This window comes from Rhinopithecus roxellana, chromosome 16, assembly GCF_007565055.1.
Source record: "Rhinopithecus roxellana isolate Shanxi Qingling chromosome 16, ASM756505v1, whole genome shotgun sequence".
NCBI classification, from domain to species: domain Eukaryota; kingdom Metazoa; phylum Chordata; class Mammalia; order Primates; family Cercopithecidae; genus Rhinopithecus; species Rhinopithecus roxellana.
The window spans coordinates 7,450,829-7,468,634 of NC_044564.1; the positions used below are offsets into that span (position 1 = coordinate 7,450,829).

The 17,806-nt window shown below is 38.3% G+C and overlaps 1 protein-coding gene across 4 annotated transcripts in view; it reads right to left on the reverse strand.

Annotated features, from left to right (window-relative positions):
- STRBP (spermatid perinuclear RNA binding protein) overlaps positions 1–17,806 on the reverse strand; it is a 165,235-nt gene that overhangs the window by 73,059 nt on the left and 74,370 nt on the right. For all 4 annotated transcript variants that reach the window (XR_004053964.1, XR_004053963.1, XM_030919488.1 and 1 more), the window contains exon 2: positions 4,423–4,591. Coding sequence is in view for 2 of the 4 variants with exons in the window: in XM_030919488.1 (XP_030775348.1) it covers positions 4,423–4,425 (3 nt within the window). In the remaining 2 variants the exon portion in view is untranslated. The remainder of the gene's footprint in view (positions 1–4,422; positions 4,592–17,806) is intronic.

The following is a 17,806-nucleotide window of genomic DNA, read 5'->3' on the forward strand; positions in this document are numbered from 1 at the left end:
GCTGAGATCACGCCACCACACTCCAGCCTGGGCAACAGAGTGAACTCTGTCTCTAAAATAAATGAATAAAGTTATCTTTTAGCTGAACTGACATATTCTGAATAATACTTCAAAAAATGTCATCCACATCATGCATCATCTACAAGAATTAGATACTTCTTAGCTTCAAGAGAGTCCCAGAAATGCAGGATGGTGAGTGACTCATAAACTGCCAAAGACTTCTAACCTTTCCAAACTGCCAAAGACTTCTAACCTTAAAAAAATTAAGATTTCAGGGCTGGGCATGGTGGCTCACGCCTATAATCCAGCACTTTGGGAGGCTGAGGTGGGAGGATTGCTTGAAGGCCAGAAGTTGGAGACCAGCCTGGCTAGTAATGTAGCAAGATACAATCTCTCCAAAACATAAAAAAAATTAGCTGGACATGGTAGCTGGCACCTACAGTCCTAGCCACTCAGGAGGCTGAGGCAAGTGGATCCCTAGAGCCCAGGAGTTCAAGGTTAAGTGAGCTACCATTGTGTCACTGCACTCTGACCTGGGCAACAGAGTAAGACCCATATCTCTATTTAAATTTTAGAATGTGGGATTTCACAATATAGAATAATACAAAATAAAAAGTTATCTGTGAACACTATAAGAAAACTATTTTAAAAACATTAAAATAGTGTTCACTATTTGACATTCAAACCTTTGGTGCAAGGCTTTAATTTTTTAAATAGATTAGTGGGACACATTCCAAATGCAGAGTGGGAAAAATACACACTGCAAAATGACAAGCTAACTTTCAAATATATTATATTCTCAATCAAAATCTCCTCAGGATTGATTTACTTAAACCGCAACAAAAATCATTTTAAAGCTCATTTGGGGAAAAACATAAATGAGAGTATCAAGAAATACTCTACAAATATGGATGGGTGGTACCATTAACTAAAATGAAATATCAAATCAGTGGAACAGACCAGCACCCAGAAAATGAATGAATTTCATGAAAATTTAACAGAGTAGATTCTATACACTCATGAGTCACACATGCAAAAACCTTTAAATTTTTCCAAATTTACAAATATCACGAAGACACTTATACCAATACACAGCAAAATGAACAAGGATAACTTATTGAGTTTTCCATAAAGCCTAAAATATTCTATTTAAAAGCTGGTTATACTGTCTTTACTTACATGAAATTATGTGTTAGTACATGGTAAATATTTTGTTTTGAAGTCCATCGCAAACTAAAACATTCTCAATTTTTATGAACAGTCTTGTCTCTTTTGTTCTTGTCTGAATATCTATGTTTAAAAATCACATTATCTTTGGATAACAGTAAATTAACACTATAGTGTCACTGTCCTCTATAAAGCAAAAAAAACTTTGATTGAAAAGGTAATCATTTGAAAACCTCTATCATTATATAAAAACAGAGCTAAAACAGATTATAAAGCTTTTCTTTTTCTCAATAAAAATCACCTGTCCAGATGTTTTTCCTGCTCAATGTCCACAACCAGTTTTCCAACTGGTGCAGTTTGCCACAAAGAAACAAATTTTTTAAACACTTAGTGAAACATATTTATATATCCCAAAATAAGTACTAGAGAACAAAAGAGTTGGACATGCTAGGCTGTTAGCTAGGCTTATGTACTTGCTAAATTACCTGGTCCTGCACACTGGCCACACCTGAGCAAAACTGCATACTGCTACATTACATAAACATTTGTCATTTAACACACAAATAACACTGCCAGTGTTAAATCTAAAAATGTGACATCTAATATTCTACTGGATGTGACAGGATAAGCATTATGATACAACAGTAGACAGGCCGGGCATGGTGGCCCATGCCTGTAATCCCAGCACTTTGGGAGGGCAAGGCAGGCAGATCACCTGAGGTCAGGAATTTGAGACCAGTCTGACCTACACGAAGAAACTTTGTCTCTAGTAAAAATATAAATTTAGCCAGGCGTGGTGGTGCATGCCTGTAATCCCAGCTACTTGGGAGGCTGAGGCAGGAGAATCGCTTGAACCCAGGAGGCAGAAGTTGCAGTGAGCTGAGATCACGCCATTGTACTCCAGCCTGTGCAACAAGAGCAAAACTTCATCTCAAAAACAAAAACAAAACAAAAAAAAAAAACGGTGACAGGAAAAACTGAAGAAATGCAGAGAAATCTTACTTACTCAAATAAGCGCTAAACAACAGATTTTCTTTGAGTATTAAAAAAATAAATCAGACTGGGCACAGTGGCTCACACCTGTAATCCCAACACTTTGGGAGGCCGAGGAGGATGGATCATCAGAGGTCAAGGAGTTGGCCAACATGGTGAAACCCCATCTCTACTAAAAAAAAAAATCAGCCAGGTGTGGTAGCGCACACATGGAATTCCAGCTACTCAGGAAGCTGAGGCAGGACAATCACTTGAACCTGGGAGGCAGAGAATGCAGTGAGCCGAGATCGTGCCATTGCACTCCAGCCTGGACAACAGAGTGAGACTCCCTTTCTTAAAAAAAAAAAAAAAAAAAAAGACAAAACATTTTATCAGAAGAACTATACAGAAAGAAAAAATTCTCATTGCAATCTGAGATCTAAAAGGCAAGTAATAAGAGAAACCAGAAAATATTCATCAATTAAATTATATAAAAACACAAAATTTATACAACAGAAAATCTAAGCTGAATTTAAAAAGAATAAACTAAGGAAGACATCTTCATCCACTCTGACAAATAATAAAGCATTTCTTTTAGTTGTTAAGAATATCAAGACAATAAGAAATGAGCGGAATGAGAGGTAAATAATTCACATGGTAAGCTACAAAAGAATCAGTGTGGTTTTTTCACATTTCACCACATAACTAAATGACAGGGAAAATCCCAAGTTAACATTTGTTCCCACCATCTAGATCTAAAATATCAGAATTTCTTCTCCAAGGAGTCAGCTGATTAAGTTATAATCCTTGGCACAAATATTTTTAAAAGCAAGTAACATTTAAAAAAAAAACACCAACAGGCTGGGCATGGTGCCTCATGCCTATAATTCCAGCACTTTGGAAGGCTAAGGCAGCAGCAGGACTCCTTGAGCCAAGGCGTTCCAGACCAGCGTGGGCAACAAAGCAAAACCCTGTCTCTACAAAAAATTTAAACATTTGCCAGATGTGGTGGCATGCACCTATAAGGCTCAGCTACTTGGGAGGCTTAAAGAAAGAAGATACTTGGAGCCCAAGGAATTGGAGTTGCAGTGAGCTATGATCATGTCACTGCACTCCAGCCTGCACGATAGAGCAAGACCTTGTCTCAAAAAAAAAAAAAATCAAAAATCAAAAAACATAATCACCAACAGACCAGCTAAACAACATATTCCAAACATACTGGTGATTAACATTTTCTGCTTTTTCTCTCATTTGTAATGTGTTTTTAAAATCTTGGCCGGGCACGGTGGCTGATGCCTGTAGTAATCCCAGCACTTTGGGAGGCTGAGGCAGGTGGATCACCTGGGGTCAGTTCGAGACCAACCTGGTCAACATGGCGAAACCCCGTCTCTACTAAAAATACAAAAAATTAGCTGGGCATGGTGGCAGGCACCTGTAATCCCAGCTACTCAGGAGTCTAAGGCAGGGATAATCGCTTGAATTTGGGAGATGGAGGTTGCAGTGAGCCGAGATCATGCCATTGCACTCTAGCCTGGGTGACAGGGTGAGACTCCGTCTTAAAAAAAAAAAAAAAGAAAGAAAAAAAGAAACCTTTTCTCACTTAGGAGAAAAAAATTCACATAACACCCTCCAGAACTCATATTATGAGTTTTTTTTTTTTTAGTATTACTTAGTATTACTAAGGGGAAAAAAAATCAGCACATTTTACCAATTAAAAGCCTAGGCACCAGAGATTATGACCTCATCTAACATCACAAATTCAATTTAGGTCTGAACTCTTTACAAAAAGCAAGGTTTCTTTGATTCTCAATTCAGTGCACCTACTATACTCAGCACTTGACCCTATTATTTGAAAAGTATGTGAAAGAGGTGGCTTTTTCAGTTAAACATTCACACATATTACAAACTTCTACATCATTCATATCACTAATTAAAGTACTGGTTCAGAATTTTTAATTTCCACGAGAAAAAAACTGAACTTAAAAACTTAGCTATTTGTATCAGTTTGCTAATGCCAGTTTTATTAGAAAATATTATTTATGAGCATTTCCTCCTTTAATAATTCATGGTCTACAGGCTCACGGGGCCCTACCTTGCGGTTTACAGGGCTTGTAATAAATCTGAATTCATTCGCTTTGAATAGTAGAGTGCCATCTTTATATGATACACTAAAGCCAAAAATTAACACCATTGTTTTTCATTTGCCCTCACTGTTAACATTTCCAATTTTAAATTACTAGAGTCTTTTGCAACTAAATTATGAAAATATCCACAATAACCTACCATGGTTTTCTATAGTATTTTAGCTTCTTTTTCCGATCTTTTCCCCTCTTTCTTGTCGTCTTCACTAGACACTGTTTTGTGTAACAATACCTCCTCATAAGCCTGAGTCCCCTGACAGCTCAGTGTCAATATAGCAAATATGTTTGAAGGCTTGTACTCTCGAACACACCTGCAAGAGAAGAGGAAAACAACTTCAAAAATGCTTATTTACTATTAGCTTCCAATCTGAGTGTGCAGCCCATAAACATGTTCCTGATAAAAAAGAAGGAAACTCAATAGAGGAAAATTCCCTCAGTTTGAACAAAAAGCTAACACATATTTGAAGGTCTGGGCCCAGGACCCTAGGTGATATGGCCAGAAAAGCAAGCCTCCTATAGCTACAATGTGGCAGATGGCTGACTTGTACTCAATGAGATAAATACATCTGCAAAGAAATTCAGTCAAGAAGCACCACCTGAAAGAGTAACACTACTACTGATGGCAACAATGTTGCAATTAACCATCAGATTTTCAATTAGAAACTGGCATTGCTCAGATCCATCTGAAAATTCAGTAAAGACACCTGAAAATACACCACCACCAATGATTATTCCATGATGCTTTTACAGTGGATACTGCCGTTAAAGAGTACATGTTGGCACAATGTTCTTTAACTTTTTTTCAGTCTAAAATTCAGCATGCTTTTTTGGCTCTAATCCCTAACTCCCAAAAGACCCTATTTATCCCTGGGCCTGTATGCACTGACTGCTATGTCAGACTCCTGAATATTCACTAGATCCTGACTTCATTACCCCTGGATGTCTCTCAGCAGAATTCCACCGCATTATTTCTATCCAGAGGCCTAATCATTGTTATCTATTTTGTTCCACTTTTATGAGATTTTATTCCAGACAGAGTAAAAGTAAACTTTTCTGAGCACGGATGAAATACCTTATTATAAACTCAGCTACAAGAATAGGAGAAAAAAATTTATTTAAAAAAAAAAAAGAAAGCAGAGCTAACATCGAAATATAGCACACGCTTTAACTATGTGGCTATAAGATGACATAATTTACATACCATATATCAGATAAATTCACAAAAAAAAACTTTCTCTTCATTTAAATATCTTTCCTTTAAACTAACTGTCCTTTAATAAGGAAACACCCTATTGTCAGTAACAGTTTCTTAATATTATCAGTTAGGCCAAGTGAGGTGACTCATGCCTGTAATCCCAGTGTTTTGGGAGGCCAAGATGGGAGGATTGTTTGAAGCCAGAAGTTCAAGACCAGACTGGGCAACAAAGCGAGACCCTATCTCTTTAAAAAAATAATGGTACTATTTAACAGAACAGGTTCTAATAAATGGGACTAACTTTATTATCACTCACATCACATTAAAGAAGGAATGCACAGGCCAGGCGCGGTGGCTCAAGCCTGTAATCCCAGCACTTTGGGAGGCCGAGACGGGCGGATCACGAGGTCAGGAGATCGAGACCATCGTGGGTAACACAGTGAAACCCCGTCTCTACTGAAAAATACAAAACACTAGCCGGGCAAGGTGACGGGCGCCTGTAGTCCCAGCTACTCGGGAGGCTGAGGCAAGAGAATGGCGTGAACCCGGGAGGCAGACCTTGCAGTGAGCTGAGATCCGGCCACTGCACTTTGGGGGCTGAGGCCAGGAGGATCACTTGAACCTAGGAGTTCAAGAGCAGCTTGGGCAAAGCAGTGAGACCCCAACTCTACAAAAAAAATTAACAAATTAGGTGGGCATAGTGGCACATGCCTATAGTCCCAGGTGCTGAGGAAGCTGAGGTGGAAGGATCACTTGAGGCCAGTAGGGTGAGGCCACAGTGAGCCATGAACACGCCACTGCACTCCAGCCTGAGCAACAGAGCAAGACCCTGGTCTCAAAATAATTGAATAGATTGAAGCAAGAAAAGGAAGAACAATACTATGTGAAACAGCGTCAGATGTAGTGGAAAAATCATGGATCACCAATAAAAAAAAGTACAGCACTCCACAGTCATTTAGCATGGAGGGTAACTACCCTAACATCAAGAACCTCTGGGAACTTCAGAGTATGACAGCATAGTGCAATAACTCAGGGAAAAAAAAAAATGTATCTCTATTCACTGTAATTTCACTGTATGTTCTATTGGTGCTTTAAAACAAACGTAAAAATCATCTGACCAACTCTACCCTCATTTTACAAATGAAACAGAATCAGCAAACCAGGGACAAGACATGGTCTGGAATCTGAATTACAGACCAATGCTTTTTCCCCACTATTTATCAATCTGATTGAGAAAAAGGCCAAATTTATAATATATCTGGTTTACTCTAAACTGACATGGAGAAACTACAATCGCTTTTAAGAGTTTTTCTTTAAAAAAAAAAAAAAAAAAAAAAAAGGTCAACTTAGGGGACAAAATTCTGGTCTTAAAATTTTTTTAAAAACTAACTTTGCTAGTTAATAGCTATGTGCCCTTAGAAGCTATGTGACTCAAAGAGTCACTTAATTTCCTTGGGTCTCTGTTTCCTTTCTCAACAAAATGAGAAATAATTCCACTATTAATTAGGAGATAACATGTATGTAGCTCAGACACTTCTACTTGGCACTGTTCTAAGACTTTTCATATATTAACTCAAGTCTCCCAACAATCTCAATTACTGTCTCCAATTAACACATAAGGACACTAAGGCATAAACAGATAACACAACCTAAATAAGACTATAAACAGTAGAGCCAAGATTCATATCTAGACAATCCTCTGTAATATTGTTTTGGCTCTAAAGGACTTACATTTCCTATAGAGGACAAACTTCAGCTATTTCCAAAAAAAAAAAAAAAAGTCTATGTGGCCATAGAGCACAGAGGTTTTGGAGTCAAGTATTAGCTTCACCACTTCCCTTATCTGAGTCAGAGTTTTCTCACCCATGAAATGGGGTGACTAGTATCTACTCCAAACTAAATGGACAGGTTATACAAAAAACCTAATAATATCTTACAAATAGTATACACTCAATAAATGGTTTCAGGGGAAAAAACACATCTCAAATTTCCTGTCAAACAAAAACATTTTGTTTATACATCAGATATACGTACATTTCTCTGAAAAACTGAGCCTAGAAAAATATTAACTATGCTCTCCTTAGTAAGAACAGCTTACGCAGAAGGTGGCATTACATATAAAGGAATGTGTGTCACTTTTTAATTGAGCACATTTTTTCAATTAATGGAGATTATTCTTTAGAGCAGCTTTAGGTTTATAGAAAAGTTGAGCGGAAAGTGGAAAGAACTCCGATATACCTCTTCTCCCCACTACCCACCACACATAGTTTCTCCTGTTCTGAACATATTACCTTAATGTGGTACATTTGTTACCACTGATAAACCAATGTTTATACATTATTATTAACTAAAGTTCATAGTTTACATTAGGGTTCACTCTTTGCATTGTACATTCTATGGATTTTTTACAAATGACATGCATTCACCATTACAGTATCATACAAAACAGTTTCAGTTTAATGCCCCTGAAAATCCCCTGTGTTCCACCTATTTGACCCACCTTCCCCACCCCCAAGACCTTGGTAACCACTAATTTTTACCACAGTCTATAATTCTGCCTTTTCAAGAATGTCATATAGTTGGAATTATATATCATATGTAGTCTTTTGAGACTAGCTTCTTTCACTTAGCAATATGCATTTCAGGTTTCTCCATCTTTTCATAGATAGTTCATTTCTTTTCATTGCTGAATAATATTCTGTTGTATGGATATACCACAATTTATCCATTCACCTACTGAAGGACATCTTGACTGATTCCAAATTTTGGCACTTATGAATAAATTCCCAAAAACATTCATGTGCAGTTTCTGTGTACACATAAGTTTTCCAAGTTTTTGGGTAAATCTCAAAACTAGGCCAGGCGCAGTGGCTCATGCCTGTTAATCCCAGCACTCTAGGAGGCCGAGGTGGGCGGACCACAAGGTCAGGAGATCGAGGCCATCCTGGCTAACATGGTGAAACCCCGTCTCCACTAAAAAATACAAAAAATTAGCCAGGCATGGTGGTGGGCACCTGTAGTCCCAGCTACTTGAGAGGCTGAGGCAGGAGAATAGCGTGAACCCAGGAGGTGAAGCTTCCAGTGAGCTGAGATTGCACCAATGCAGTCCAGCCTGGGTGACAGAGCGCAACTCCGTCTCAAAAAAAAAAATAAAAATCTGAAAACTAACAAACAACTATGCTATCTATATTCAAACTATGAAACTTAAATATTCAGGGATTTTTTTTTCCTAAAATACAATGGAGAGAATATAAAAATACCTTCTTTAAAAATCCCAAGTAATGTTTTGTAAACAGTTTGTTACGGAATCCAGTAAATTTACTCTCAAAACAGTAACTGAATAGGAAACCTTCAATTTTGCTAATACTAATACAAGCCACCTCTCTAAAACAAGCTATGTAAAAATAAATAGGCTTTATTTCATTATGAAAGAACCACCACACATCTACTATATTAAATATGGGCAAGAAAAAATTAGAAAAAGACACCTCACTGGCTCTCCAAGAAGATCACTTTAAGATAAATTATGTGAAATTTACAAGTAAATACATACTTCCTAATTGCCTATTAATTTGTATGTATATGCCTGGTAGTATGGCGAATACAAAGATGAATCAACTCAGAAGACACTAAGGGGCCAGGCGTGGTGGCTCACACCTGTAATCCTAGCACTTTGGGAGGCCGAGGTGGGTTAACTTGAGGTCAAGAGTTCAAGGCCAGCCTGGTCAATATGGTGAAACCTCGTCTCTACTAAAAATACAAAAATTAACCAAATGTGGTGGCACATACCTGTAATCCCAGCCACTTGGGAGACTGAGGCAGGAGACTCACTTGAACCCAGGAGGCAGAGGTTGCAGTGAGCCAAGATCGTGCCACTGCACTCTAACCTGGGCAACAGAGTGAGACTCCATCTCAAAAAAAAAAAAAAAAAGAGCAAATACATAATAAATCCAATACTCTCCCCAAATCCCTTCAAATAAATTCAACTTTCTCTACATGGTGGCATTATTTCTATGCAATACTAATGTGAAAAGAACACTGATTTTCCATATTTTCTTCTGGAAGTTTCCTTTTTATGTTAAAAAAAAAAAAGGCACATGCAAGAAGGTTAAACCTATCAATTACTAATCAACAGCTAATATAAAATCCTCACCCAGTTCCAAACTCCAGCTATTCCTCCTCACCCAAAAACACCTATAATGGTAGAAAAGCTCTATTCTACCATATCACTTGAAGGCTTGCAATAATGGGCAGAGGCCAAAAGGTCTTTTCTCAACTAACGGTATGTACAAAGATGATGTGATGGCTATAATCCAAACCTAAAATATACTGAATGAGCCAGCTAAGTCGAACCCGAATGAGATTCCTGAATATTGACTGTCAGTGAGCAAAATGGAAAAGCTCTTATTGAATAACCAATCAAAGGAGTAGATAACAGAAAAACACATCTCTTCACTAAAATAAACAGTTATTAGCCCTTCCCAATCACTGGCACCTTATGTGACAAAACAACATTCAGCCAGACAGATGACTCACTTGATGAAAGAACCAAAAATTCAATGTATTTCAACAAGTATTTACTGAACACCTGTAATACCCCCGGCACTGTCCTAGGCACTTTGGCTACCAACAGTGAACAAAACAGACAAAAATCTTTGCCCTTGTGGTTTAAGTCCAGAAGAGGGAAATAATCAAAAAATAAGAAAATTAAGCAGTATGTTAGAAGGTGTGAAATGCTTGGAAAAGCAAGGAAGTAGAGAAGGCAACGGAGTAAGCACACACAGATAATACATGGAGGGGGAGTGCAATTTTAAACAGATAGTTAAGGGTTCACTGCAAAGGCGGCACCTAAGCAAAGACTTGATGGTGTGAACAGTTAGCCATGCAGATAATCTATGAATTGAGGACTTCTGGAGGGGAAAGAGTTAAAGCAGTGTGCCTGCATTAAGTGGAAGAAGAATAATGAGTCCAAAGTGCCTGCAGTGGGGTGGGTTGGAAGACCAGGGCAGAGAGGTCAGAAAGGTGGGGGTGATGGGACCAGACCATACACGGCAGAGGCTGGCAAACTTTTTCTTTAAAGTGCCAGATAGTAAACACATCAGGCTTTTCATGCCATAAGGTCTCTACTACTCAACTCTGCCTTTGTGGTGCAAATGTAGCCATATACAATATGTGAACACATGGGTGTGGCTCTGTTCCAATAAAACTTAACTATGGACACTGACATTTGAATTACATGTAATTTTCACATCAAAAAAGATCAATTTTTGATATTTTTTAACCACTTAAAAGTATAAAAACCATTCTTAGCTCACTGGTCATACAAAAACAGGCAATGGGCCAAATTTGGTCATGGGTCAGTTTGTCAAGTCCTAATTTAGGGTCCTTCTGGTCACTTTGAAGACTGTAGCTTTTACTCTGAGATGGGGAGCCCTTAAAGGGTTTTCAGCACAGAATGACAACATCTAAGTCATATCTTTAAAAGATCACTATGGTTACTATCTTGAAAACACTGTATAAGAGTGGAAGGAAGGAGGCCGCTTAAGGAGGTTTAGTGATCTGGATATATTTTGAAGGTAAAAGCCACAGCATTTCCAATAGATTGGATGTGAGACGTGAAGGAACTGGAGGCATCAGGATTGACTTCAAGGTTACTGGCCTGAGCAATTGAGTTAAGGAAGGCACCAGGGAGAGGCAGTTTTGGGAATAGGTCAGAAATTCAGCTTTGGACATGTTGACACTGAATTTGAGGTATTTATTAGACATCCAAGAATTTCCTGGATGGACCTAGTGTTCAGCAAAGAGGTCTGGATTAGGATATAAATTTGGTAGTTTTCAGTAGTTTAGTATGTGAAGGCACAAAATGGCCAAGGGAGTGGGTGTACCAATGAATACATAAAAAGCAAAAGGAGAAGCACAACTATACTCAGAGAAGGAGTAACCTGAGAGATGGGAGGAAAACGAGACTGCTGTTTGGAAAGTCAACTGAAGAAAAATTACAAAGGAGGCAAGATGTCTAAATTAAAACACAAACAAAGGGCCGGGTGGAGTGACACAGGCCTATAGTCCCAGCTACTCGGGAGGCTGAGGTGGGAGGATCATTTGAGCTCAGAAGTTCAAACCCAGCCTAGCCAATATACAGAGACCCCGTCTCAATTTTTAAAAAGGGAAGTGGGGATACTGCATGGGAACAGGAATCTTGTTTTAATCCTTGTTTTACTACCATAGATATGTAATAATTCAAGGATACTTACATATTTGGAAGTCTTGTATACTACTATGTAAAGTTGTTTTACTATGTTTTACCATTTACGGGGATTTATCCTCTCCTACACTATACTATTACCATTTCAGCCCATCATTGAGGAAAATTTTACCTTGAGAACATCAGACTCCTCTTCAAAACCTTTGATAACCACTAATTACCTAAGCAACTGGCACTAAACTCAAATATTCAGTGGCATCCAAGGTCCTAACATAATTCTTGTCATTTCTCTCACCACTATAGCTCCAGTCAACACGGGAATAATGACTCTACTCCAGAACACCTTGCAGTGTGCTACTGCTAAGCTTGAAGTTAAACAATTCCCTTACCTGGACTGCAGCCACTACACCATCCTGATTTGTCATTGTTCTATTCATCAAATGCCCATCTCAAATCTACCCCTCCATGAAGCCTTACCTAATACTTTAGTTTATATAATTTCTTCCTCCTTGAAGCCATCCAGTACTTTTTCAGCTTCCTTTATATTTCTGTTACTCAGTTTTAATGATAAGATTTACTATTATCTCCACAGCACCTAGTACATCACCCTGCACTCAGCAGAGGCTCAACAGAATTCGAATTCAACCCTAAATTTATCCTTCCTTAGAGTGCCATAACCACAGAATCTAAGGAAGTTCCATCCAAAAGGTCACCATCTCTTCCCATTATTTCCACGGTAGTCATCACCACAGGGACTAACAGGGAATTTCTGACTCATCCTCCATAAGCAACAGATTTCATTACTTATTTGACTTATCCATGTTGGATTAATCCCCCAAACCCTCTTCCATTCCTTCAGGACTTTAGTACTGTACTTAGCTCAGTGACACACACTCAGCTTTACTTCTGGCATAAATATTAGAATTTTAATAACTGCAGAGATGACCCTTCTAAAATTCTGGCTCCTCCAGTCCTTGTATTCCTTTCCTCCAATGTTCTCATCTTCTTTCCTATTGTAGACAAACACGCCCCACCAGGACCTATAATCACTAATGCTACCACCTTTCACAGTCCCTCATCCTTTTCATGCCCTCATTTCTGTACTTATCCAACCGAAATTACATGATCCATCATTTATCATTCACACCAGCAATTGCTCCTGGCAAAACTCTAACCCTGTTAAATCCAACCCTCTTGGCCATACCACACCATTAACCAAGTACCATTAAATATAACTAAGAAAAAAAAAAAGTATCACATAATCATGCTAATTAGTCTTTTTCATAACCGTTAGCCTCAAAAGGCCCAATAATCAATAGTTCTAAAGGGATCTGAAAATGTGAAGTCAAGTTTTTTTGGCTGTAAGAATGACCAGGTAGGTAACCCTGCCATTTGGTACCCTGGAATGTGAAATATCCTGTAATATCCAAGATCTGTCCCACCTAAAACGCAAGTAGGAGCCTCAATGAAAAAGTTAAATGTTCATTCACTTCCTCACTCTCCTAATGATTTTCTCACACTTCTCTTGTCTCTTCAAACATCTATACTACTACCTCCTCACATTCAACAGGTCACCCTGCTTCCTACTTCATGCAAATTGCCAACCTTGCTGCATCATTAGCCATATATTCTTCCTTCCTGTTGTTATAGATGAACTGTCCCCATTCCTATCTAATGCAAATACCTGAACTCAAACTCTACTAGATCCCACCTCCTTTTGCCTACTTGGGATGTCACTCAGTAATCATCCCCTCTTCTCTCTCTCCTCTCCTGTATCATCAATTTTCCCCATTCTACTGGATCACTTCTATCAGCATTCCCACATGTTGTAATAGCACCCATCTATAAAAATAAAAAGGGAAAAAACATTAAAAACCTTCCTTGACCTCTTGCTTTGCTACAGCTACTAGCCCAATTCTCTGCTCTCATTTTAGAGCACAACTGAGTTTACACTTTGGGTTTTTATTTCCTCTCTTTCCATTCTCTCTTAAATCCACCCCAGTCAGCCTCTCATCCCAATGCACCATTAAAACGGCTCTTGTCAAGGTCCCCTAGGATTTCCATGGTACTTAATGCTGTGAACAATTCTCAGTCCTCCTCTTAGTTGACTTCTCAGCAACAGGTGACACAGTTGACTGTTCCCTACACTTTACTTCCCTTGGCTTCCATCCAAGACACCACTCTCTTAGTTCTCCTCCTACTTTATAAATTACTCCCTTGTATCCTTTTCTTCTTTATCTCCACAACCTCTAAATGCTGAAGTGCCTCAAGACTCAGCCCTCAGACTTCATCTCTTCTCTATCTTACCTTCAACATCCCCTTGGCAATGTCATCTAGGTTTGAAACTTTAAATACCATCTATATAACTAAGGATCTCCCAAATTCATACGGACCTGAGTTCCAAATTCCCATTCAAATAAACAATCAACACATCCACTTGGATGTTTAATAAGCATCTTAAACCTAATGTGTGAAAGCAAAACAAAAACCACACAACTTTGCTCCTCCTGGTCTTCCCTCCCTCAAGAAAAGGCAACTACTTCATCCCTTCAACTGTTCATGCCAAAAACTTGAAAGTCACTCCTGACTCCTTTCTTCCTCCCACATCTCACATCTGATCCATCATCAAATCCTGTTACCTATACCTTACAACACTATCTAAAATCTGACCACTGGGAAGTCCTAGCTAGAATAATCAGACAAGAGAAAGAAATAAGGGGCATTCAAACTGGAAAGGAAGACACCAAATCCTTAATTGCAGATAATATGATCTCATATTAGCAAAAATCTGAAAACTGCACCAAAAAACTATTAGAACTGATAAACAGATTCAGTAAAGTTGCAGGATACAAAATCAACATACAAAAATCAGTAGCATTTCTATATGCCAACAGCAAACACTCTGAAAGAAATCAAGAAAATAATCCCATTTATAATGGCTTTGAATAAAACTAAATACCTAGGACTAAACTTAATCAAAGAAGTGAAAGATCTCTACAATGAATACTATAAAGTGCTGATGGAAGAAATTGAAGAGGACACAAAAAAATTGAAGAGATATTCTATGTTCATGGATTGGAAGCATCAATATTGTTAAAATGTCCATACCACCCAAAGCGATCTATAGGTTCAATGCAATCTCTATTAAAATACTTATGACACTCTTCACAGAAATAGAAAAAAATAAAATCCTAAAATTCATACAGTACCACAAAAGACCCAGACGAGCCAAAGCTATCGTGAGTAAAAAGAACAAAACTGGAGGAATCACATTATCTGACTTCAAATTATATGACAGAGCTGTTGTAACCGAAACAGCATGGTGCTGGCATAAAAACAGACACAAAGACCAATGGAACATAATAGAGAACCCAGAAGTAAATCCATACATCTACAGTGGACTCATTTGTGACAAAGGTGCAAAGAACACACACTATGGAAAGGACAGGGTGTTCAATAAATGGTGCTGGGAAAACTGGATATCCATATGCAAAAGAATGAAATTAGACCCCTATCTCTCATCATATACAAAAATCAAATCAAAGTGGATTAAATAATTAAATCTAAGGCCTGAAACTATGAAACTACTAAAAGAAAACGTTGGGAAACTATCCAGGACATTGGACTGGGCAATGCTGTATTGAGTAATGCCCCACAGCAAAGGCAACTAAGGCAAAAATGGACAAATGGGATCACATCAGGTTGAAAACCTTCTGCAAAACAAAGTAAACAATCAACAAAGTAAAGAGACAACCCAAAGAATGGAAGAAAATATTTGCAAACTATCCATCTGACAAGGGATTAATAACCAAAATATATAGGGAGCTCAAACAACTCAATAGGAAAAAAAATCTAACAACCCAATTAAAAAATGGGCAAAAAAATTGAATAGGTATTTCTCAAAAGAAGGCATACTAATGGCAAACAGGTGTATGAAACGGTACTCAACATCGCTGACCATCAGAGAAGTGCAAAGCAAAATATAGTAAGATATAATCTTATCCCAGTTAAAATGGCTTTTACCCAAAAAGCAGGCAGTAACAAATGCTGGCAAGGGTACATAGAAAAGGAAACCCTTGAATACTGTTGGTAGCAATGTAAGTTAGAAAAACCAGTTTGGAGAACAGTTTGAAGGTTCCTCAAAAAACTAAACATGGAACTACCATATGATTCAGCAATCTCACAGCTAGGTGTATACCCAAAAGAAAATGAATCAGTACATCAAAAAGGTAACTGCACTCCCGTGTTTACCACAGCACTATTAACAATAGCCAAGATTTGGAAGCAACCTAAATGTCCACTAAGAGATGAATGCATAAAGTAAATGTGGTACATATACATAATGGAGTACTACTCTGCCACAAAAAAGAATGAGATCCTGTTATCTGCAACAACATGGATGGAACTGGAAGTCATTATGTTAAATGAAGTAAGCCAGGCACAGAAAAACAAACTTTGAACGTTCTCACTCATTTGTGGAAGCTAACAATTAAACAAACTCAAAGAAATAGAGAGCAGAATGGTAGTTATCAGAGACCAAGAGGGTGGGGAAGAAGTGGAGATAGTTAACGGGTATAAAAAACATAGTTAAATAGAATGAACAGTCTAGTATTTGGTAACACAACAGGGTGATTACAGTTAGTAATTTTTTTTATTTCAATTCCTTTTGGGGTACAAGTGGCTTTTGTTACATGGATGAATTATATAATGGTAAATTCTGAAATTTTACTGCACTCATCACCCAATTGGTGTACGTTGTACCTAATGTGTAGTTATTTTTTTAAATCCCAGGCTCCCCTCCTGCCGTCCCTCTTCTGAGTCTCTAAAGTTCATTATATCACTCTGTATGCCTTTGGGTACGCATAGCTCAGTTTTCACTTACTCATAGCTTGGCTTTCCACTCCTGTGATACTTCACTCAGAATAATGGCCTCTAGCTCCACACAAGTTGCTGTGAAACACACCTTTTTTTTAGATGGAGTCTCGCTCTGTCACCCAGGCTGGAATGCAGCAGCGCAATCTCAGCTCACTGCAACCACCTTCAGGATCAAGTGATTCTCCTGCCTCAGCTTCCCGAGTAGCTGGGATTACAGGCACCTGCCACCACGTCCGGCTAATTTTTGTATTTTTAGTAGAGACAAGGTTTTACCCTGTTGGCCAGGCTTGTCTCGAACTCCTGACCTCTAGTTACCTGTTTACATAGGCCTCTCAAAGTGCTGGGATTACAGGCGTGAGCCACCAAGCCTGGCCCTTTTGTATTTTTAATAATGACCATTCTTTCAGGAGTACGGTGGTATCTCACTGTGGTTTTAACCTGCATTTCCCTGATGATTAGTGATGCTGAGTATTTTTTTCATATGTATCCTGGCCATTTGTATATTTTCTTTTCAGAAACGTCTATTCATGTCTTTTGCCTACTTCTTATTTTTTATTTTTTTGAGACAGAGTCTCACTCCGTCACCCAGGCTGAAGTGCAATGGCACGATCTCAGCTCACTGCAATCTCCACTTCCTAGGTTCAAGCAAATCTCCCACCTCAGCCTCCTGAGTAGCTAACAGGCACCTGCCATCATGCCAGGCTAATATTTTTTGTATTTTTGTAGAGATACATTTTCACCACATTGGCCAGGCTGGTCTTGAACTCCTGACATCAGGTGATCCACCTGCCTCAGCCTTCTGGGACTACAGGTATGAGCCACAGCGCCCAGCCTTTAGCCTGCTTTTAAATGGGAATTTTTTTTTTTATTTTTTTTTTTCTTGATTTGAGTTCCTTATAGATTCTGGATACTAGTCCTTGGTTGGACGTGTAGTTTGCAAATATTTTCTCCTATTGTGTGGGTTGTCTGTTTACTCTTATTTCTTTTGCTGTGCAGAAGCTTTTTAGTTTAATAAGGTCTCATTTATTTATTTTCGTTTTTGTTGCATTTGCTTTTGGGGTCTTCACCATAAATTCTTTGCCTAGGCCAATGTCTAGAAGAATTTTTCCAACATTATCTTCTAGAATTTTTATGGTCTCAGGTCTTATATTTAAGTCCTTGTTCCATCTTGATTTTTGTATATAGTGAGAGACAGTTTCATTCATCTACTACGTGTGGCTTGATAGTTTTCCCAGGACCATTTATTAAATA